At 43.1% G+C, this 23,270-nt stretch overlaps 1 protein-coding gene across 1 annotated transcript in view; it reads left to right on the top strand.

The window, feature by feature from the left end:
* The first annotated feature begins 16,792 nt into the window (after positions 1-16,792).
* LOC100380858 (E3 ubiquitin-protein ligase MYCBP2) overlaps positions 16,793-23,270 on the top strand; it is a 356,005-nt gene continuing 349,527 nt past the window's right edge. Inside the window, 1 exon segment of the mRNA XM_045707688.1 lies at positions 16,793-17,456. Coding sequence (XP_045563644.1) covers positions 17,197-17,456 — 260 coding nt within the window. The 5' untranslated portion in view covers positions 16,793-17,196.

Raw genomic sequence — 23,270 nt, 5'->3', positions numbered from 1 at the left:
ACTTGTGTTACATTTGCAATATGAAAATCCAAGGTGGAGCGCGCTCGCCATCTTTAGGATTTTTGGGGTGTTACAATTGGCATTTGCAATATGAAATTTGCAATATGATTTGGATAAATGTGGACTAAATTGGGTGGTATTGGCATTAGGGTATATGATTCGTGCGGTGTCAATATGTTGCCATGTTATTTTGTCCATTTCAGGGGGGTGTTCCCTTACATTAGTAAAGATTGAAAAAGGTAAGGGGCCTAGACAGCTGCCCTGGGGATTTCCTGATTCTACCTGGATTATGTTGGAGAGGCTTCCATTAAAGAACACCCTCTGTGTTCTGTTAGACAGGTAACTCTTTATCCACAATATAGCAGGGGTTGTAAAGCCATAACATATACATTTCTCCAGCAACAGACTATGATTGATAATGTCAAAAGCTGCACTGAAGTCTAACAAACAGCCCCCACAATCTTTTTGTCAGCAATTTCTCTCAGCCGATCATCAGTCATTTGTGTAAGTGCTGTGCTTGTTGAAGGTCCTTCCCTATAAGAGTGCTGAAAGTCTGTTGTCAATTTGTTTACTATAAAATAGCATTTTATCTGGTCAAACACCATTTTTTCCAGAAGTTTACTATGGGTTGGTAACAGGCTGATTGGTCGGCTATTTGAGCCAGTAAAGGGGGCTTTACTATTCTTAGGTAGCGGAATTACTTTTGCTTCCCTCCAGGCCTGAGGGCACACACTTTCTAATAGGCTTACATTGAAGATATGGCAAATAGGAGTGGCAATATCGTCCGCTATTATCCTCAGTAATTCTCCATCCAAGTTATCTGATCCCGGTGGCTTGTCATTGTTGATAGACAACAATAATTGTTCCCCTCTTCCACACTCACTTTACAGAATTCAAAAGTACAGTGCTTGTCTTTCATAACTTGGTCAGATATACTTGGGTGTGTAGTGTCAGTGTTTGTTGCTGGCATGTCATGCCTAAATTTGCTAATCTTTCCAATGAAAAAATCATTAAAGTAGTTGGCAATATCAGTAGGTTTTGTGATGAATGAGCCATCTGCCATGAATGAGGTAGCTTGTGCGGCTGACCAGATTGGTGTGTCCGTGTAATCAGCTAACGTCATATTTTATGCAGAGACCGTGGCATGAGTGAGGTGAGGTTGTAGATATAATGGGTTATTGTAAACTATGGAGCTAGACAGGATTATCGGTTTCCTCCAAATCTGGCAATCCTGGTTAACAATCACGCTATGGCTATAGGCTTGGCAGTAGCCTTGTATTTCAGTTGATAAACTGTGAGGTGATAAGCTTTTATTTGTTTGTGAATTGTCAAAAATTGTAAACGACTTGTCAAGTCATGTACTCCGATGCTTGTATACACTGTAACAAGCACATTGAAGTTTTGTAATATACTGTAAAGTGGCAGATCTAAGTTTATCTTATTCGGGTCATGGCTAGAAGGGATCCAGCTTTTGTCAAATTAATGTCCAAAGTAGATTTAGCATTTTAGCTAACCCTAACCTTAACCGTTTTCCTAACCTTAATTCTCCTTCCTATTTTTGGAAGCGAACCACTCGATTTCGTCCCTACGTTATATCGGCATCGAACACGCAACAATTTATCGTCAAAACAAGAGGCTGCCTGGATCTTTAATTTAAAGACCCTTGCTCCCTTTGGTCTCAACGTAGACTTTGATCTGAAGCCATTCTTGTGATTATTGTGATTTTGCTACTCATTGTGAATGTTTGTAGGCCTATGAAGCCAAATTGTGTCTATGATCGTCAGTGGTGTGAAGTACTTAAGTAAAAATACTTTAAAGTACTACTTTTAAGTAGTTTTTTTAGGGTATCTGTACTTTACTTTACTATTTATATTTTTGACTACTTTTACTTTTACTTCACAATATTCCGTAAGAAAATAATTGTACTTTTTACTCCATATATTTTCCTTGACACCCAAAAGTACTCGTTACATTTTGAATGCTTAGCAGGACAGGAAAATAGTCAAATTCACGCACTTACCAACCAAACATCCCTGGTCATCCTTACTGCCTCTGATCTGGCAGACTCACTAAATACACATTTGTAAATGATGTCTGAATGTTGGAGTATGCCGGTGGCTTTCCATAAATTAAAAAAATAAGAAAATGGTGCCATCTGGTTTGCTTAATATAAGAAATTTGAAATGCTTCATACTTTTACTTTTGATACTTAAGTATATTTAAACCAAATAATTTAATACTTTTACTCAAGTAGAATTTTACTGGGTGACTTTTACTTTTACTTGAGTCATTTTCTATTAAGGTGTATTTTAGTTTGGTACTTTTTCCACAACTGATCATATGCTATCCATTTATATTTGAAAAATTAACCAATGATATCAAGCCACACCCGGCCATGATTACAAACACCTGTGTGTGTCCTTTGACACGATATAAACTAGTGACCTACAGTGTTTGTCATTATATCCTGATGAAGACAGCTCACCATTTTAATTCTTCAAGCTCTGCCAAGTTGGTTGTTGATCATTGCTAGACAGCCATTTTTAAGTCTTGCCATAGATTTTCAAGCCGATTTTAAGTCAAAACTGTAACTGGGTCACTCAGGAACATTCAATGTTGTCTTGGTAAACAACTCCAGTGTATATTTGGCCTTGTTTTAGGTTATTGTCCTGCTGATACGTGAATTTGTGGAAAGCAGACTGAACCAGGTTTTCCTGTTAGATTTTGCCTGTGCTTAGCTCAATACAGTTTATTTTTATAATTAGAAAAATCCTCCCTAGTCCTTGCCGATGACAAGCATACCCATAACATGATGCATCCACCAGCATGCTTGAAAATATGAAGAGTGGTACTCAGTCATGTGTTGTATTGGATTTGCCCCAACATAACACTTTGTATTCAGGCCTTATTGCAAACAGGATGCATGTTTTGGATGCATGTTTTGGAATATTTGTATTCTGTACAGGCTTCATTCTTTTCACTCTGTCAATTAGGATAGTATTGTGGAGTAACTACAGTGTTGTTGATCCATCCTCAGTTTTCTCCTATCACAGCCATTAAACTCTTTTAAAGTCACCATTGATTGGGCTCATTTTGAAATCACTGAGCAGTTTCCTTCCTCACCTGCATCTATGTAGTGACTATTGATAAACCATCCAAAGTGTAATTAATAATTTCACTATGCTTAAAGGGATATTCAAAGTCTGCTTTTTTATTTTTACCCATCTAACAATAGGTGTCCTTCTTTGCGAGGCATTGGAAAACCTCCCCCGTCAGATTTGTGGTTGAATGTTTGAAATTCACTGCTCGACTGAGGGACCTCCCCCTTCAGATTTGTGGTTGAGTGTTTGAAATTCACTGCTCGACTGAGGGACCTTACAGATAATTGTATGTGTGAGGTACAGAGATGAGGTGGTCATTCAAAAATCATGTTAAACACTATTATTGCACACAGAGTGAGTCCATGCAACTTATTATGTGACTTGATAAGCACATTTCTACTCCTGAACTTATTTAGGCTTGCCATAACTGTATCAGAATGTTTTTGATGGCATTTTCAAGTCACTGTAACATACAACTATTAATGTTCTCAAGGTTTAAGTAGGCCTACTCCCTCTTATAAATGTTGTTTAAGTTTAACACTTGTGTGCGCACACCCACACACTTAAGTATTGTTGAGGCTTCAGGCATTCAGGCAAATCCAAGATGGCGTAGCAGTCAGGCGTCTTTGTCTTCGCCTTGTCGTGTCCAGTGTATATATATTTTTTCTTCGCATTTTCTTCACATATATTTAGTATATATTTTTTTAAACATTTTTTAAACCTCAACTCTAACATACTCTCCTGCAACCCGCCTCACTCAATGTGGTATGGATCTGCTATTTTCTTTACTTCAGAACCGGAACCCCCAACAGAAGCTAGCCAGCTAACTAGCTACTAGCTAGTAGTCAGCTAACCACTGCTAGCGGTCATCAGCTAACCTTTAGCCCGGACAACTCCTGCCAGTCTGCACAGCGCGATTCAACCCAGAGTATACTGGACTCTTTTTCCCCACATCTCCGAATTCCTACCGCAAGCTCTGAACCTTTTCACATGGTTCATCGCAGCTAGCTATCTGCTATATGAGTGGCTACTCCTGGCTAACGTCTCTGTCCTGAAGCAAGCACCAATTAGCCTGGAGCTAGCCTATGCTAGGCCCATCTCCCGGCTAGCTGAAGAGGTCAATCAGCCACTCCTTGGGCTGCAATACCTATTTTGCCAACTGGCCTGGACCCCTTTACTACACAGAGCCCTGCCGATCCATCACGACTGGTCTGCTGACGTAACCACGCGAGAAGGCTACAACTGACTCTTCCGTCGCGACGTCCGCCTAAGACCCTTCTGCAAGCCTGCTAGCACTGGCCCGCTAGATGCCCACTAGATGTCTGAATCGCCATGTCTCCAGCCAGCCTAGCTACTCACTAGACCCCATGAACACTCGGCTACCATGCCTCTCCCTAATGTCAATATGCCTTGTCCATTGCTCTTTTGGTTAGTGATTATTGTCTTATTTCACTGTACAGCCTACAGCCCTGCTCAATATGCCTTAGCTAACCCGTTTGTTCCACCTCCCACACATGCGGTGACCTCACCTGGTTAAAATGGTGTCTCTAGAGACAATACCTCTCTTATCGTCACTCAATGCCTAGGTTTGCCTCCACTGTATCCATACCTTGTCTGTACATTATGCCTTGAATCTATTCTTCCGTGCCCAGAAACCTGCTCCTTTTACTCTCTGTTCTGAACACACTAGACAACCAGTTCTTATAGCCTTTAGCCGTACCCTTAACCTACTCCTCCTCTGTTCCTCTAGTGATGCAGAGGTTAATCCAGGCCCTGCAGTGCCTAGCTCCACTCCCATTCCCCAGGCGCTCTCATTTGTTGACTTCTGTAACCGTAAAAGGCTTGGTTTCATGGATGTTAACATTAGAAGCCTCCTCCTTTGTTTTACTCAATGCTTTAGCACACTCTGCTAACCCGGATGTCTTAGGCGTATCTGAATCCTGGCATAGGAAGGCCACCAAAACCCCTGCAATTTCCATCTCTAACTACAACATTTTCCGACAAGATATAACTGCCAAAGGGGGCGGAGTTGCAATCTACTGCAGAGATAGCCTGCAGAGTTCTGTCATACTATCCAGGTCTGTGCCCAAACAATTTGAACTTCTACTTTTAAAAATCCACCTTTCCAGAAACAAGTCTCTTACCGTTGCCGCTTGCTATAGACCACCTTCTGCCCCCAGCTGTGCCCTGGACACCATATGTGAATTGATTGCCCCCCATCTATCGTCAGAGCTCGTACTGTTAGGTGACCTAAACTGGGACATGCTTAACACCCCGGCCGTCCTACAATCTAAGCTAGATGCCCTCAATCTCATACAAATGATCAATGAACCTACCAGGTATAACCCCAAATACGTAAACACGGGCACCCTCATAGATATCATCCTAACCAACCTGCCCTCCAAATACACCTCTGTTGTCTTCAACCAGGATCTCAGCGATCACTGCCTCATTGCTTGCATCCGTAATGGGTCTGCGGTCAAACGACCACCCCTCATCACTGTCAAACGCTCCCTAAAACACTTCAGCGAGCAGGCCTTTCTAATCAATCTGGCCTGGGTATCCTGGAAGGATATTGACCTCATTCCGTCAGTAGAGGATGCCTGGTTATTCATTAAAAGTGCTTTCCTCACCATCTTAAATAAGCATGCCCCATTCAATAGATGTAGAACCAGGAACAGATATAGCCCTTGATTCACTCCAGACCTGACTGTCCTTGACAAGCACAGAAACATCCTGTGGCATACTGCATTAGCATCGACTAGCCCCCGCGATATTACATTTTTCAGGGTAGTTAAGAACCAATATACACAGGCAGTTAGGAAAGCAAAGGATAGCTTTTTCAAACAGAAATTTGCATCCTGTAGCACAAACTCCCAAAAGTTCTGGGACACTGTAAAGTCCATGGAGAATAAGAGCACCTCCTCCCAGCTGCCCACTGCACTGAGGCTAGGAAACACTGTCACCACTGATAAATCCCCGATAATTGAGAATTTCAAGAAGCATTTTTGTACGGCTGGCCATGCTTTCCACCTGGCTACCCCTACCCCAGTCAACAGCCCTGCACCCCCCTCAGCAACTTGCCCAAGCCTCTCCCAGCTTCTCCTTCACCCAAATCCAGATAGCCTATGTTCTGAAAGAGCTGTAAAATCTGGACCCCTACAAATCAGGCGGTCTAGACAATCTGGACCCTCTCTTTCTAAAATTATCCGCCGCAATTGTTGCAATCCCTATTACTAGCCTGTTCACCCTCTCTTTGTATTGTCTGAGATCCCCAAAGATTGGAAAGCTCTTCAAAGGGGGAGACACTCTAGACCCAAACTGTTACAGACCTATATCTATCCTACCCTTCCTTTCAAAAGTCTTCGAAAGCCAAGTTAACAAACAGATCACCGACCATTTCGGATCCCACCGTACCTTATCCACTATGCAATCTGGATTCCTAAACGATATCATAACCGCCATCGATAAGAGACAATACTTTGCAGCTGTATTCATCGACTCTGTCAATCACCACATTCTTATCGGCAGACTCAACAGCCTTGGTTTCTCAAATGACTGCCTCGCCTGGTTCACCAACTTCTTCTCAGACAGAGTTCAGTGTGTCAAATCGGAGGGCCTGTTGTCCGGACCTCTGGCAGTCTCTATGGGGGTGCCACAGGGTTCAGTTCTCGGGCCGACACTTTTCTCTGTATACATCAATGATGTCGCTCTTGCTGCTGGTAATTCTCTGATCCACCACTACGCAGACGACACCATTCTGTATACTGTATACTTCTGGCCCTTCTTTGGACACTGTGTTAACCTCCCTGGGCAAGGTGGGACGCTTGCTATAGCTATATAAAAATGCTATAACTTAAATTTCTCAAACATATGACTATTTTACACCATTTGAAAGATAAGACTCTCGTTAACCTTTCTAGGGGAGGTGGGACGAAATCCCACACTATTCAACAGCCAGTGACAAATCAGAGCGCCAAATTTAAAACCACAAAATGTCATAATTCAAAGTTCTCAAACATAGGACTATTTTACACCATTTTATAGATACACTTCTCCTGAATCGAACCACGTTGTCCGATTTCAAAAAGGCTTTACAGCGAAAGCAAAACATTAGATTATGTCAGGAGAGTACCCTGCCAAAAATAATCACACAGCCATTTTCAAAGCAAGCATTTATGTCACAAAAACCAAAACCACAGCTAAATGCAGCACTAACCTTTGATAATCTTCATCAGATGACACTCCTAGGACATTATGTTATACAATACATGCATGTTTTGTTCAATCAAGTTCATATTTATATCAAAAACCAGCTTTTTACATTAGCATGTGATGTTCAGAACTAGCATACCCACCGAAAACTTCCGGTGAATTTACTAAATTACTCACGATTAACGTTCACAAAATACATAACAATTATTTTAAGAATTATAGATACAGAACTCCTTTATGCAATCGCGGTGTCAGATTTTAAAATAGCTTTTCGGCGAAAGCACATTTTGCAATATTCTGAGTACATAGCCCGGCCATCACGGCTAGCTAATTTGACACCCACCAAGTTTAGCCCTCACCAAACTCAGATTTACTATAAGAAAAATTGGATTACCTTTGCTGTTCTTCATTAGAATGCACTCCCAGGACTTCTACTTTAACAACAAATGTTGTTTTGGTTCCAAATAATCCATAGTTATATCCAAATACCGCGAATTTGTTCGTGCGTTCAGGTAACTATCCAAACGGTGACGCGCGAGCGCATTTCGTGACAAAACATTTCAAAATATTCCATTACCGTACTTCGAAGCATGTCAAACGCTGTTTAAAATCATTTTTTATGCGATTCTTCTCGTAAAATAACGATAATATTCCAACCGGGCGACGTTGTATTCATTCAAAGGCTGAAAGAAAAAAATGGAGAATTCTCATGAACGCGCATCTCCAGTGTCACTGTCCCCAGCCTGACCACTCAAAAACAGAGCTGCTGTACTTCGCCCAGAGACTGCAGACACCTCATTCCACTTTCTGGCACCTTCTGAGAGCCAATGGAAGCCTTAGAAAATGTCACATTACAGCAGAGATGCTGTATTTTTAATAGAGATGCAACAGAAGGATAACAAATTGTCAGACAGGGCACTTCCTGTATGTAATCTTCTCAGGTTTTGGCCTGCCATATGAGTTATGTTATACTCACAGACACCATTCAAACAGTTTTAGAAACTTTAGAGTGTTTTCTATCCAAATCTACTAATTATATGCATATTCTCATTTCTGGGCAAGAGTAGTAACCAGTTTAATTCGGGTACGTTTTTATCCGGCCGTGCAAATACTGCCCCCTGTGACAGGGGATACACATGACTCCTGGGAAGTGCGGCGCTTACCTGGAGGTTTATCGCACAATCCCCTCGTCGATGAGGTGGTAATTGTGTCGCCCTCTTTTTCCAGAAGGCGATAGCCAAATCTGCATATTCGGAGGGAATGCGCACGGTGGAGATTTGGTCTGGACTCTCCACTCTCTGGAGAGCTTGCGGTTGTAGGCAGTGCAGTTGCTGTACCAGGCGGTGATACAGCCCGACAGCATGCTCTCAAATGTGCATCTGTAAAGTTTGTGAGGGTTTTAGGTGTCAAGCCAAATCTCTTAAGCCTCCTGAGGTTGAAGAGGCGCTGTTGCGCATTCTTCACCACACTGTCTGTGAGGGTGGACCATTTCAGTTTGTCAGTGATGTGTATGCCGAGGAACTTGAAGCTTTCCACCTTCTCCACTGTGGTCCCATTAATGTGGATGGGGGGGTGCTCCCTCTGCTGTTTCCTGAAGTCCACGATCATCTCCTTAGTTTTGTTGACTTTGAGTGAGAGGTTACTTTCCTGGCACCAAACTCCCAGAGCCCCTGTAGGCTGTCTAATCGTTGTTGTTAGTCAAGCCTACTACTATTGTGTCATCTGCAAACTTGATGAAGGAGTTGGAGGCGTGCTTGGCCACGCAGTCATGGGTGTACAGAGAGTATAGGAGGGGGCTGAGCATGCACCCTTGTGGAGCCCCAGCGTTGAGGATCAGCGAAGAGGTGTTGTTTCCTACCTTCAAGAAGTCCAGGACCCAGTTGCACAGGGCGAGGTTCAGACCCAGGGCCTCGAGCTTGAAGGGTACTATGGTGTTGAGTGCTGAGCTATAGTCAATGAACAGCATTCTTACATAGTTATGCCTCTTGTCCAGATGGGACAGGGCAGTGTGCAGTGTGGTAGCGATTGCATCGTCTGTGGATCTATTGGGGCGGTAAGCAAATTGAGGTGGGTCTAGGGTGGCAGGTAAGGTGGAGGTGATATGTTCCTTGACTAGCCTCTCAAAGAACTTAATGATGACAGTAGTGAGTGCTACGGGCGATAGTCATTTAGTTCAATTACCTTTGCTTTCTTAGGTACAGGGACAATGGTGGCCATCTTGAAGCATGTGGGGACAGACTGAGATAGGGAGAGATTGAATATATCTGTAAACACACCGGCAAACTGGTCTGCACATGCTCTGAGGACCTCGGCTAGGGATACCATCTGGGCCGGCAGCCTTGCGAGGGTTAACACGCTTAAATGCCTTACTCACATCGGCCACGGAGAAGGAGAGCCCACAGTCCTTGATAGCGGGCCGCGTCAGTTGAACGGTATTATCCTCAAAGCAAGCAAATGTGTTCAGCCTGTCCGGAAGCAAGACATCGGTGTCCACGACGGGACTGGTTTTCCTTTTATAATCCACGATTGTCTGTAGACCCTGACACATACGTCTCGTGTCTGAGCCGTTGAACTGGACTCAACTTTGTCCCTATATCTGCTAGATTGCTTTACGGAGGGAATAACTGCGCTGCTTGTATTCTTCCATATTCCCAGTCTTCTTGCCCTGGTTAAATGCGATGGTTTGCACTTTCAGTTTTGTGAGAATGCTCCCATCTATCCACGGTTTCTGGTTGGGGTAGGTTTTAATACTCACAGTAGGTACAACATTTCTTATGCACTTCCTGATAAACTCATTCACTGAATCGGTATACATTTGAAGTCAGAAGTTTACAAACACTTAGGTTGGAGTCATTAAAACCAGTTTTTCAACCACTCCACATATTTCTTGTTAACAAACTATAGTTTTGGCAAATCGGTTAGGACATCTACTTTGTGAATGACACAAGTAATTTTTTCAACAATTGTTTACAGAGAGATTATTTCACTATCACAATTCCAGTGGGTCAGAAGTTTACATACGCTAAGTTGACTGTGCCTTTAAACAGCTTGGAAAATTCCAGAAAATGATGTCATGGCTTTAGAAGCTTCTGATAGGCTAATTGACATCATTTGAGTCAATTGGAGGTGTACCTGTGGATGTATGTCAAGGCCTACCTTCAAACTCAGTGCCTCTTTGCTTGACATCATGGGAAACTCAAAAGAAATCAGCCAAGACCTCAGAAAAAAAATTGTAGACCTCCACAAGTCTGGTTCATCCTTGGGAGCAATTTCCAAATGCCTGAAGGTACCACGTTCATCTGTACAAACAATAGTACGCAAGTATAAACACCATGGGACCACGCAACCGTCATACCGCTCAGAAAGGAGATGTGTTCTGTCTCCTAGAGATGAACATACTTTGGTGCGAAAAGTGCAGATCAATCCCAGAACAACATCAAAGGACCTTGTGAAGATGCTGGAGGAAACAGTCACAAAAGTATCTTTATCCACAGTAAATCGAGTCCTATATCGACATAACCTGAAAGGCTGCTGCTCCAAAACCACCATAAAAAAGCCAGACTACGGTTTGCAACTGCACATGGGGACAAAGATCATACTTTTTGGAGAAATGTCCTCTGGTCTGATGAAACAAAAATAGAACTGTTTGGCAATAATGACCATTGTTATGTTTGGAGGAAAAAGGGGGATGCTTGCAAGCCTAAGAACACTATCCCAACCGTGAAGCACGGGGGTGGCAGCATCATGTTGTGGGGGTGCTTTGCTGCAGGAGGGACTGGTGCACTTCACAAAATAGACATCATCAGGAGGAAAATTATGTGGATATATTGAAGCAACATTTCAAGACATCAGTCAGGAAGTTAAAACTTGGTCGCAAATGGGTCTTCCAAATGGACAATGACCCCAAGCATACTTCCAAAGTTGTGGCAAAATGGATTAAGGACAACAAAGTCAAGGTATTGGAGTGTCCATCACAAAGCCCTGACCTCAAACCTATAGAAAAATTGTGGGCAGAACTGAAAAAGTGTGTGCGAGCAAGGATGCCTACAAACCTGACTCAGTTACACCTGCTCTGTCAGGAGGAATGGGCCAAAATTCACCCAAACTTCTGACCCACTGGGAATGTGATGACAGAAATAAAAGCTTAAGTAAATCATTCTCTCTACTATTATTCTGACATTTCACATTCTTAAGAGTGGTGATCCTAAGTGATCTAATACGGGGAATTGTTACTAGGATTAAATTACAGGAATTCTGAAAAACGTTTAAAAGTATTTGGTTAAGGTGTATGTAAACTTCCGACTTCAACTGTGTGTCAATATTATTTTCTGAAGCTACTCTGAACATATCCCAGTCCACGTGATCAAAACAATCTTGAAGTGTGGATTCTGATTGGTCAGACCAGCGTTGAATAGTCCTTACCACGGGTGCTTCCTGTTTTAGTTTCTGTGGAGGAGCATGATGGAATCGTGGTCCGATTTGCCGAATGGAGGGAGGAGGAGGTGTCACAGTTGTCGTTGTGTTGAAGGGAGGACCAATACGCAGCGGGAATGTCGATGCTCATCTTTATATTTATTAAATAAAGAGACCACGAAAAACAACAAAACAGTTAGAACGACGAAGGACAGTTTCACAGGCTAAATGAATACTAGCAGTGCAAAATACAACTACCCACAAAACCCAAACCAAACACACACCTAATTTATAGGACTCTCAATCAGAGGCAACTAGAAACACCTGCCTCCATTGAGAGTCCAACACCCAAACCTAAACATAGAAAAACTAAACTAGATAGAACGTAGAAATGCATACAAAAACACAAACCCTCTGCCACGTCCTGACCAAAACTAATACAATTACTCCCTCTGCTGGTCAGGACGTGACAGTACCCCCCCCCTAAAGGTGCAGACCCCGACTGCACCTAAAAGAAAAGACAAAAACCCCCAAACAACAAAAAATATCCCCCTAAACTAAAGGGAGGGAAGGGAGGGTGGCTGCCGTCAACGAAGGCACTGTGCTACACCCCCCCTCCCCAACCCACCTATATAGGATGCGGCTCAGGTGCGGGACGTGGACCTCGCTCCACCTTCGGCGTCGCCCACTTAGGTGGCGCCCCTGGCTGCGCCGGGCAGACGGGCCACCCCGGCAGCTCCGGGAAGACGGGCCACCCGGCAGCTCCGGGCAGACGGGCCACCCCGGCAGCTCCGGGCAGACGGGCCACCCCGGCAGCTCCGGGCAGACGGGCCACCCTGGCAGCTCCTGACTGGCGGGCGGCTCTGGCGACTCCTGACTGGCGGGCGGCTCTGGCGACTCCTGATTGGCGGGCGGCTCTGGCGACTCCTGACTGGCGGGCGGCTCTGGCGACTCCTGACTGGCGGGCGGCTCTGGCGACTCCTGACTGGCGGGCGGCTCTGGCGGCTCCAGACTGGCGAGGCTGGGCTGACGCACTAGATGCCTGATGCGTGGGGCTGGTACAGGACGTGCCAGCCTGGAGACACGCACATCAAGGCTAGTGCGTGTCGCGGGAAACACTGGACCGTAGAGGCGCACTGGCGGTCTCGAGCGCAGGGTTGGCATCACCCCTTCAGGCTGGATGCCCACTCTCCCCTGGCACATGCGGGGCGCTGGTACTGCGCGTACCGGCCTGAAAATACCAGGCCTCACCACAGCACCTACCCCAAAGCACGGGACCTGTCCAGTCTGTTTCTGTTCAAAAAGGGTACGGGGAGCTGGCCTGGGTCTCCAATCTCGCCCCGCCAAACAGCCCTTGTGCCCCCCCAAAAAAATTATTGGGGCTGCCTCTCGGGCTCCCTTACCCGCCGTTTGTCCCAGTCCTCGCCAGAATTCCTCCGCTGCTTGGTCCTGGTATGGTGGGTAGTTCTGTCACAGTTGTCGTTGTGTTGAAGGGAGGACCAATACGCACCGGGAATGTCGATGCTCATCTTTATATTTATTAAATAAAGAGACCACGAAAAAACAACAAAACAGTTAGAACGACGAAGGACAGTTTCTAAATGAATACTAGCAGTGCAAAATACAACTACCCACAAAACCCAAACCAAATACACACCTAATTATAGGACTCTCAATCAGAGGCAACTAGAAACACCTGCCTCCAATTGAGAGTCCAACACCCAAACCTCAACATAGAAAAACTAAACTAGACAGAACGTAGAAATACATACAAAAACTCTGCCACGTCCTGACCAAAACTAATACAATTACTCCCTCTGCTGGTCAGGACGTGACAGGAGGGCCTTATATGCATTCTGGAAGGTAGTATAACAATGGTCGAGAGTTTTAGCTGCGCGAGTACAACAATCAATATGTTGATAGAATTTCGGGAGCCTTTTCCTCAAATTTGCTTTGTTAAAATCCCCAGCTACAATAAATGCACCCTCAGGATATGTGGTTTCCAGTTTGCATCAAGTCCAGTGAAGTTCTTTGAGGGCCATTGTGGTATCGGCTTGAGGGGGGATATAGACCGCTGTGGCTATTATTGACGAAAATTCTCTCGGGAGATAGTACGTTCGGTATTTGATTGTGAGATATTCTAGGTTGGGTGAACAGAAGGACTTGAGTACCTGTATGTTATCACAGTTCACCATAAGTCGTTAATCATAAAACATATACCTACACCCTTCTGCTTCCCAGAGAGATGTTCGTTCCTGTCGGCGCAATGTACTGAGTATATCTCGAGAGAGCCATGTTTCCGTGAAGCAGAGAATGTTACAATCCCTGGTGTCGCTCTGAAAAGCAACTCTCGCCTTGAGCTCATCATCTTTATTATCGAGAGATTGGACATCAGCAAGTAAAATACCCGGGAGCAGTGGGTGGTGTGCAGACTTCCTAAGTGGGACCAGAAGATCGCTCCGAGTACCTCTCCACTGCCGGCGTTGTTTTGGGTCAGCCTCTGAAATAAGTCTAGAAATTATCAAACATACATTAGTAATGGAAAGGAAATACTGACTCTTTGTTTAAGTATTAAAATACTCCTTTAGTAATACAATTGTAGGCAGAAGTTGGTACAGAGTACAGTATAACAGTATAGGATAGTTCTCCCCAAGTTCTGCAAAATGTCTAAGACATCCTGTAACTCATATAGCCTCTCCCAGTCCTCCTTGCGTGAGTTTCCCTGGCAACAACATTTTAATAAATCTAACCCCCTGACAGCAGCAACCATCTTATCAGCAAGTAAAAACTCAGAAGTGGGTTTGACCAAAACTTGACCTTCCATCACAAGTATAGAGTCATAACCATGTGAATGAGTGTAAGCATCTTCTGACAGGTGGCTGGTTTCATCAGGTCTGTGGCTGCCTTGTGTTCTCAGAAAACCAGATAAACACGGTGGGATCCAGACAGGAGGTGTCTGAACGTAGATGAACGTAGGTCACAACACTCAAAAACAGGTTTAACACACACACAGAGGTCTCCTGAAGAGGAGACCTTACAGTTTATCAATACAGAATTGATTAACCCTTTAAAAGGCATGAGGCCTTGGTTTAACCCGCTTCACACCACTGGCTGTAGTCAATGAATAGCATTCTCACGGAGGTGTTGCTTTCGTCCAGGTGGGAAAGGGCAGTGTGGAGTGCAATTGCATCATCTGTGGATCTGTTGGGGCGCTATGCAAATTGGAGTGGGTCTAGGGTTTCTGGGATAGTCATCACCTCTTAATCAGGGAACAGGAGGGAACTTAGCTGTAAATACAAATAGCAGATACATTCCATTATAGCTGCGCTATCGTAGGTTTGGACAACGAGTTTCTCTCGTATCATGACGTCTGACAAGTATACACTTGCAGGGCAAGGGACGAGGGAGGAAGGAATTAATGATTTTTAAATGGACCACCCTTGGCTGGAAATTCGTCACTCGTTCATCCCGCGATGATTGTGTTTTCAGCCACCGGTAGCTTGTGGGTGCTTTGTATGCGCTACAGTCAATTATGAGTGTATGTATACTTATTTAAAAAAAATAATATATATATATATATATATATATATATATATATATGCCTACTGTATGATATTTACTTTTTACGTAGTAGCAGAATGTCTAACTAAATTGCATTTGTTTTTACTTACACTTGTATGTTGACTTCTCAATTGATGTTGTTTTTAAGTTATCGTGGACTTTTCTTAGTGGATTTACAATCGTCGCAAATTAAATTATGGGGAGTTTCAGGCCCTGGAGTGAACATAATCGTACACTCGCAAAGCCGACTAAAAACAAAGGCTGAGGGGCTTACGTTGCAAACTTCCCTTGCTTGGCTAATCATTTGGACCAACCTCCAAGATGGCGATGGGGATTCCCCCAAGGGCATAAGGCAAGGGTAAGTGAACGAGGGTGTTTCTTTTAATTGTTTGGACCGCAACCCAGGTTAATTCTCTGATCCTTATCCTATGATTGGATGGACAACATGTCAGTTCATACTGAAAAAGCTTTGATTGGTTGGAGGATGTCCTCCGGAAGTTGTCATAATTACCATTTAGGTCTATGGAAGGGGGTGAAGTCTACGAGTCTCCTTGGTTTTGTATTGAAGTCAATGTACCCAGAGGAGGACAGAAGCTAGCTGTCCTCCGGCTACACCATGGTGCTACCCCAGAGAGTGCTGTTGAAGTTACTATTGACCGTCATTGTAAAACAGTGTGTTTTAATCAATTATTTGGTGACATATTAATATATTTAGTATAGTTTTATCTAAAAATGATAACTTTTTAGTGTTTCACTATTTTTATTTGTATCACATTTCTCTCAGGAAGATGGCCCTCCCCTTCCTCCTCTGAGGACCTTTCACTGCAGCACTTCAACAATGCCTCCTTGTCTTCTGTACTGCATATACTGTGGTGTTATAGTAGGAGAGTGTATAAAAGATCTAACTGCCCCACAATCCAAAGTAATAAGTTTGTGGTCTATCAGAATGATCAGACAAATCATTTTGCTAAATTGAACTGCTTGGCATAAGTAAAACATTTGATACTTCTTCCACTGCCACAAAAATACTTGTAAAGAGTTAAAGCAAGTCCCATCAATTTTTCTTCATGGAAAAGTACCATACTTTTTAAGTGTTCTCCCCCCAGAGATGAAATGTATCTCAGGCCTTTAGATAAGTAGCCAATTATCTTTCCATTTGATGCGGTTGCCATGGTTACTGACCATATCCTTAAAATTAATGCCAAGCCAGAAAGAAAGAAAAGACATGAATAGATTGAAAAGCAGACTATTTAGGCCTAACTTGATTTGTATATATTAGACATCGCATTGTCCTTGAATGAAAGTCCTTGTTTTCAAAATAATAACTAGCTACATATTTATAAAACTGAATTATTTCCTCTAACATAACACTGTTAATTATTTATCGGGAATTGTAAATACGAAGAATTATATTCCAATATGCAGTGACTCTCCTAGAATAATACCATTACTACGACAAATACAGTATTATGTGCATGGAAATGTATCCCAGCATGCATGCTTGACAGCGAAACGACGAACAGGGAAGGATGATGAAGCTAAAATGGCAGCTCAACTGACGGTGGTGCCAATTCGGGGTGAAGAAATACACAAGGAACAAACTAGAACAAAAGGCGATATGACACATTTTCTTTGAGATTCTTTGCTTTAATCCCAAATTAAAAGACGATATGGTTTGAGATTCGGAATTCCGGGAAAGAAAGAACGATTCGACGCTCTGAATTTAGAAGCCTATTTCCAAGTTGCATCGCGCGGGCTACATTTTTTTCTCCAGTTTTTGGAAGATAGACTGGGATGTAACAATTCTGCTGTTTTTGCAGTACAGGATGGACACATGACCTTTGACATATAATTGCAAACTATCTAGTTTTTTTTAAATGTAATATATGCATTGTTCTCCAAAACGATGATGTGTGCTGCAGCCGGTGGAGGGATTCTTCCATCCACATCGCCTTCGATGAGGCTAGGCATCAGGGTCATTTCTGGAGTTGGTGACGATTTCTCGTCCATTGGGTCGGGTATGGGTTCGTGTCAAACACCGGCAACCCAGTCGGATTGCCGAAGTCGGTACCAGCTTCTACTCTCTGGGCGAGCATTGGCGGAAAGATACAGGAGGATTTATACCACGGCTATCAATGATAAAGAACAAGGGATAAACCAAGGAAGGTAGGTTGGGTGAAAATGAGATGTCTGACACAAAGCTGGCTAGCCTTGTAGCTAACTTGCAAATTAGCCCAACTACCTGCAGGGTTTGTCACATAACCAATACTGTTTGACTGTATGCTCACATCCGAATGTATAGCCTACTAAACTCAACGATTTACGATGGAAAATCCATCCACCGGCTAATATCCACTTAGCCAGGCTAACCTCTCTACCTAGTTTGCTAGCAAGGTGGCTAGCTTTGACAGCTAGCTAGCAATCCAACACTTAGCAGTTTAGCAGCTAACTGGCCACATGATAGCTGACAGCGTTAATGTTAGTGTCCAGTCATAATCATTTTACTGTGGGAGACAGGTAGGTTCGTTTTGAATAGGCTGATTTACTCACATGCTGTTACCCGTCAATTATGTTACTAGGTTAAATCGGTAACTTACTAGCCAACTAACTAGTAATGAGTAGCTAGCTAACCTAATTAGCTAGCCCGTTATTTAGCATAGCTAGCTAACGTTAGCTATCCTCTCTAGTTGCGTTTTTGGTGGTTCTTTTTTACGCACTGCAGTATACAGGCTTGCCAGCTTACGTCAGGACTTTACTCTTCGTATGATCAGTACATGTTGGTGAATATGTGTAGTTAGCTAGCTAGTCTATACATTCGGCAGGTAAATAAAAACAAATGTCAGTAGCTGCTTGATTTTTGACATCTCACGTAGCTAGCTAGCTTGGATCGAACAATGTGTGTGGTATAGATCCTATTTACTTACTAGTGGGGCTATGTCATAAACCCTGAAAGTTCGAGAATTGGTTTTAATTTCCAGCCATATTGGTCAGGGCCAAACCCAAACCAGTTCAATTGGATTGAGTGCCAGTAGGGGCGTAATCCCGGTTTTACTTATGCAGGAAAATAAAAGTTAAGTCAGATCTCAGAAATTGTGTAATAGAAATGTCAACCAAAGATATTGTCATGTAATTATAAATAAAGTTTATACAAATATTCTGTATAAATAGCCTCTAAAATGTGTAAACAGAACATAAATGTCTACATTTTAGTTTTATTGGAAAGCTGTGAGTGCTATTATATGTTTCAGTATCACAACTTGTGTAAGTTTTATCATCCACAGATTCAGCCGGTGTATGGCTGTGTATTAGAGGGCTTTGCGGATCCGTGTGGACCCAATATTCTAACTGGTCCTAAGGGGTCTGGGCCAGGTCCTGTTCGATTGGCATTGGGTCTCAGGACAATGTAGCTACAGCAGATAGACCCATGAAGACCTCTATTGTGGATTGACTGCATTGTTTGAATGTAATGTTGGCATATTGGCAGTTAAAGCTGCAATATGTAACTTTTTGGGCGACTGATGAAATTCACATAGCAATGTGAGTGTTAGATCTGTCATTCTCATTGAACGCAAGACTAAGAAGTGGTAGATCTATTCTATGTGCATTATTTCTATGCTTCCCTTGCTTAAGTTACGTTCTTGCGTCTTACTTTGGGTTTTGTACACCAACTTTAAACAGCTGAAAATACTGTTTTTGGTTATTGAAAAAATATTTCACAGCGGTTTAGATTGTTTTGTCACATTAACACAAATTAGGCGGTTTGATTTCTGTATATAGCACCTTTTTATAATAAAGAAATGTATGGAATCATTCCTCAAACTGTCTGGTTGGCTAGCTAACAAACATACAGTGCAGATCAATTCTTAAAGTTAATTTTACACAATAGCTTATTACAGCATTGGCAAACCATGGTTGACTATCTCCCTGACCAAAATGGCTCACCTTTATCCCATCATAAGAGTTTTCATGCCCATTCTATTATTGTAATTCCTAATTATATTGTGTGTGGGCCCAAATTCACAGGGCTGTAGTAGCAACCCTACCCTGGCAAATGGTTTTATCAAAATTGACACTTCACAGTAGGTTTCGGAGAATTTACGTTGAATTTACGCAGCTGGTTAGGAGAATTAACGTAGCAGTTTAGGATAATTAGGTTAAGGTTAGGAAAAGGGTTAGCTAAAATGGAAAAAACTCTACTTTTGACATAAATTTGACAAAAGCTGTGTCCCGTCTAGGCATGACTCTGGCAAACACAGCCAGCACTTTTTCTCTCAGAGATAAAATGGTGGGATTATACAATGCATTCGGAAGGTATTCGGACCCCTTGACTTTTTCCACATTTTGTTACGTTACAGCCTTATTCTAAAATGGATTAAATTGTTTTTCCTCAACAATCTACACACAATACCCCATAATGATAAAGCAAAAACAGGTTTTTAGACATTTTTTGCAAATGTATTATTATCAGATACCTTATTTACATAAGTATTCAGACCCTTGACTCAGTATTTTGTTGAAACACCCTTTGGCAGCGACTACAGCCTTGAGTCTTCTTGGATATGACGCTACAAGCGTGGCATACCTGTATTTGGGAGTTTCTCCCATTCTTCTCTGCAGATCCTCAAGCTCTGCCAGGTTAGCTGGGGAGCGTCGCTGCACAGCTATTTTCAGGTCTCTCCAGAGATGTTCGATCGGGTTCAAGTCCGGGCTCTGGCTGGGCCACTCGAGGACATTCAGAAACTTGTCCCGAAACCACTCCTGTGTTGTCTTGGCTGTGTGCTTAGGGTCGTTGTCTTGTTGGAAGGTGAACCTTTGCCCCCAGTCTGAGGTCCTGAGTGCTCTGGAGCAGGATCTCTGTACTTTGCTCCGTTCATCTTTCCCTCGATCCTGACTAGTCTCCCTGTTTTTGCTTTGTCATTATGGGGTATTGTGTGTAGATTGAGGATTTGATTTATTTAATCCATTTCAGAATAAGGCTGTAACGTAACAAAATGTGGAAAAAGTCAAGGTCTGAATACTTTCCCAATGCACTGTATATTCAAGGTTGACCGATTTAATCGGCATGGCCGATTTCAAGTTCATAACAATCGGTAACTGGCATTTTTGGACGCCGATTGTGGCTGATTACATTGCATTCCACGAGGAGACTGTGTGGCAGGCTGACCACCTGTTACGTGAGTGCAGCAAGGAGCCAAGGTAAGTTGCTAGCTAGCATTAAATGTACACTGCTCAAAAAAATAAAGGGAACACTAAAATAACACATCCTAGATCTGAATGAATGAAATAATCTTATTAACTACTTTTTTCTTTACATAGTTGAATGTGCTGACAACAAAATCACACACAAATAATCAATGGAAATCCAATTTATCAACCCATGGAGGTCTGGATTTGGAGTCACACTCAAAATTAAAGTGGAAAACCACACTACAGGCTGATCCAACTTTGATGTAATGTCCTTAAAACAAGTCAAAATGAGGCTCAGTAGTCTGTGTGGCCTCCACGTGCCTGTATGACCTCCCTACAACGCCTGGGCATGCTCCTGATGAGGTGGAGGATGGTCTCCTGAGGGATCTCCTCCCAGACCTGGACTAAAGCATCCGCCAACTCCTGGACAGTCTGTGGTGCAACGTGGCTTTGGTGGATGGAGCGAGACATGATGTCCCAGATGTGCTCAATTGGATTCAGGTCTGGGGAACGGGCAGGCCAGTCCATAGCATCAATGCCTTCCTCTTGCAGGAACTGCTGACACACTCCAGCCACATGAGGTCTAGCATTGTCTTGCATTAGGAGGAACCCAGGGCCAACCGCACCAACATATGGTCTTACAAGGGGTCTGAGGATCTCATCTCGGTACCTAATGGCAGTCAGGCTACCTCTGGCGAGCACATGGAGGGCTGTGCGGCCCCGCCAAAGAAATGCCACCCCACACCATGACTGACCCACCGCCAAACCGGTCATGCTGGAGGATGTTGCAGGCAGCAGAACGTTCTCCACGGCATCTCCAGACTCTGTCAAGTCTGTCACGTGCTCAGTGTGAACCTGCTTTCATCTGTGAGGAGCACAGGGCGCCAGTGGCGAATTTGCCAATCTTGGTGTTCTCTGGCAAATGCCAAACGTCCTGCACGGTGTTGGGCTGTAAGCACAACCCCCACCTGTGGACATCGGGCCCTCATACCACCCTCATGGAGTCTGTTTCTGACCGTTTGAGCAGACACATGCACATTTGTGGCCTGCTGGAGGTCATTTTGCAGGGCTCTGGCAGTGCTTCTCCTGCTCCTCCTTGCACAAAGGCGGAGGTAGCGGTCCTGCTGCTGGGTTGTTGCCCTCCTACGGCCTATTCCACTTCTCCTGATGTACTGGCCTGTCTCCTGGTAGCGCCTCCATGCTCTGGACACTACGCTGACAGACACAGCAAACCTTCTTGCCACAGCTCGCATTGATGTGCCATCCTGGATGAGCTGCACTACCTGAGCCACTTGTGTGGGTTGTAGACTCCGTCTCATGCTACCACTAGAGTGAAAGCACCGTCAGCATTCAAAAGTGACCAAAACATCAGCCAGGAAGCATAGGAACTGAGAAGTGGTCTGTGGTCACCACCTGCAGAACCACTCCTTTATTGGGGGTGTCTTGCTAATTGCCTATAATATCCACCTGTTGTCTATTCCATTTGCACAACAGCATGTGACATTTATTGTCAATCATTGTTGCTTCCTAAGTGGACAGTTTGATTTCACAGAAGTGTGATTGACTTGGAGTTACATTGTTGTTTAAGTGTTCCCTTTATTTTTTCTGAGCAGTGTATTTTATAAAAAACGATCAATCTTCACATAATCACTAGTTAACCTAGTAATATCAACCATGTGTAGTTAACTAGCTTGACCTGCGTTGCATATAATCAATGCGGTGCCTGTTAATTTATCATCGAATCAAAGCTACTTCCCCAAACGGGGGATGATTTAACAAAAGTGCATTTGCGAAAAAAGCACAATCGTTGCACGAACGTACCTAAACATCAATGCCTTTCTTAAAATCAATACACAGAAGTGTTTTTTTTTTTTTAAGCCTGCATATTTAGTTAAACTAAATTAATGTTAGCAGGTAATATTAACTATGGAAATTGTGTCACTTCTCTTGCGTTCATTGCACGCAGTCAGGGTATATGCAACAGTTTGGCCTGCCTGGCTCATTGCGAACTAGTTTGCCAGAATTTTACATAATTATGAAATTACATTGAAGGTTGTGCAATGTAACAGGAATATTTAGACTTATGGATGCCACCCGTTAGATAAAATACGGAACGTTTCCGTATTTCACTGAAAGACTAAACGTTTTGTTTTTTGAAATGATAGTTTCTGGATTTGACCATATTAATTACCTACAGCTCGTATTTCTGTGTGTTTATGATTAAGTCTGTGATTTGATAGAGCAGTCTGAGCGGTGGTAGGCGCAGCAGGCTTGTAAGCATTCATTCAAACTTTCCTGCGTTTGCCAGCAGCTCTTAGCAATGCTTGCTTTACAGCTCTGTTTATAACTTCAAGCCTATCAACTCATGAGATTAGGCTGGCAATACTAAAGTGCCTATTAGAACATCCAATAGTCAAAGGTATATGAAATACAAACGGTATAAAGAGTCGACGCGTCATAATTCCTATAAAACTACAACCTAAAACTTCTTAACTGGGAATATTGAAGAACTGGGAATATTAAACCATCAGCTTTCATATGTTCTGAGCAAGGAACTGAAACATTGAGCATACATGGCATACAGTGAGGGGAAAAGTATTTGATCCCCTGCTGATTTTGTACATTTGCCCACTGACAAAGAAATTATCAGTCTATAATTGTAATGGTAGGTTTATTTAAACAGTGAGAGACAGAATAACAACAAAAATCCAGAAAAACGCATGTCAAAAATGTTATAAATTGATTTGCATTTTAATGAGGGAAATAAGTATTTGACTCCCTCTCAATCAGATT

This window comes from Salmo salar, chromosome ssa25 (genome assembly GCF_905237065.1).
Source record: "Salmo salar chromosome ssa25, Ssal_v3.1, whole genome shotgun sequence".
In the NCBI taxonomy this organism is placed as follows: Eukaryota; Metazoa; Chordata; class Actinopteri; order Salmoniformes; family Salmonidae; genus Salmo; species Salmo salar.
This window is presented reverse-complemented; position numbering and strand designations above follow the sequence as displayed.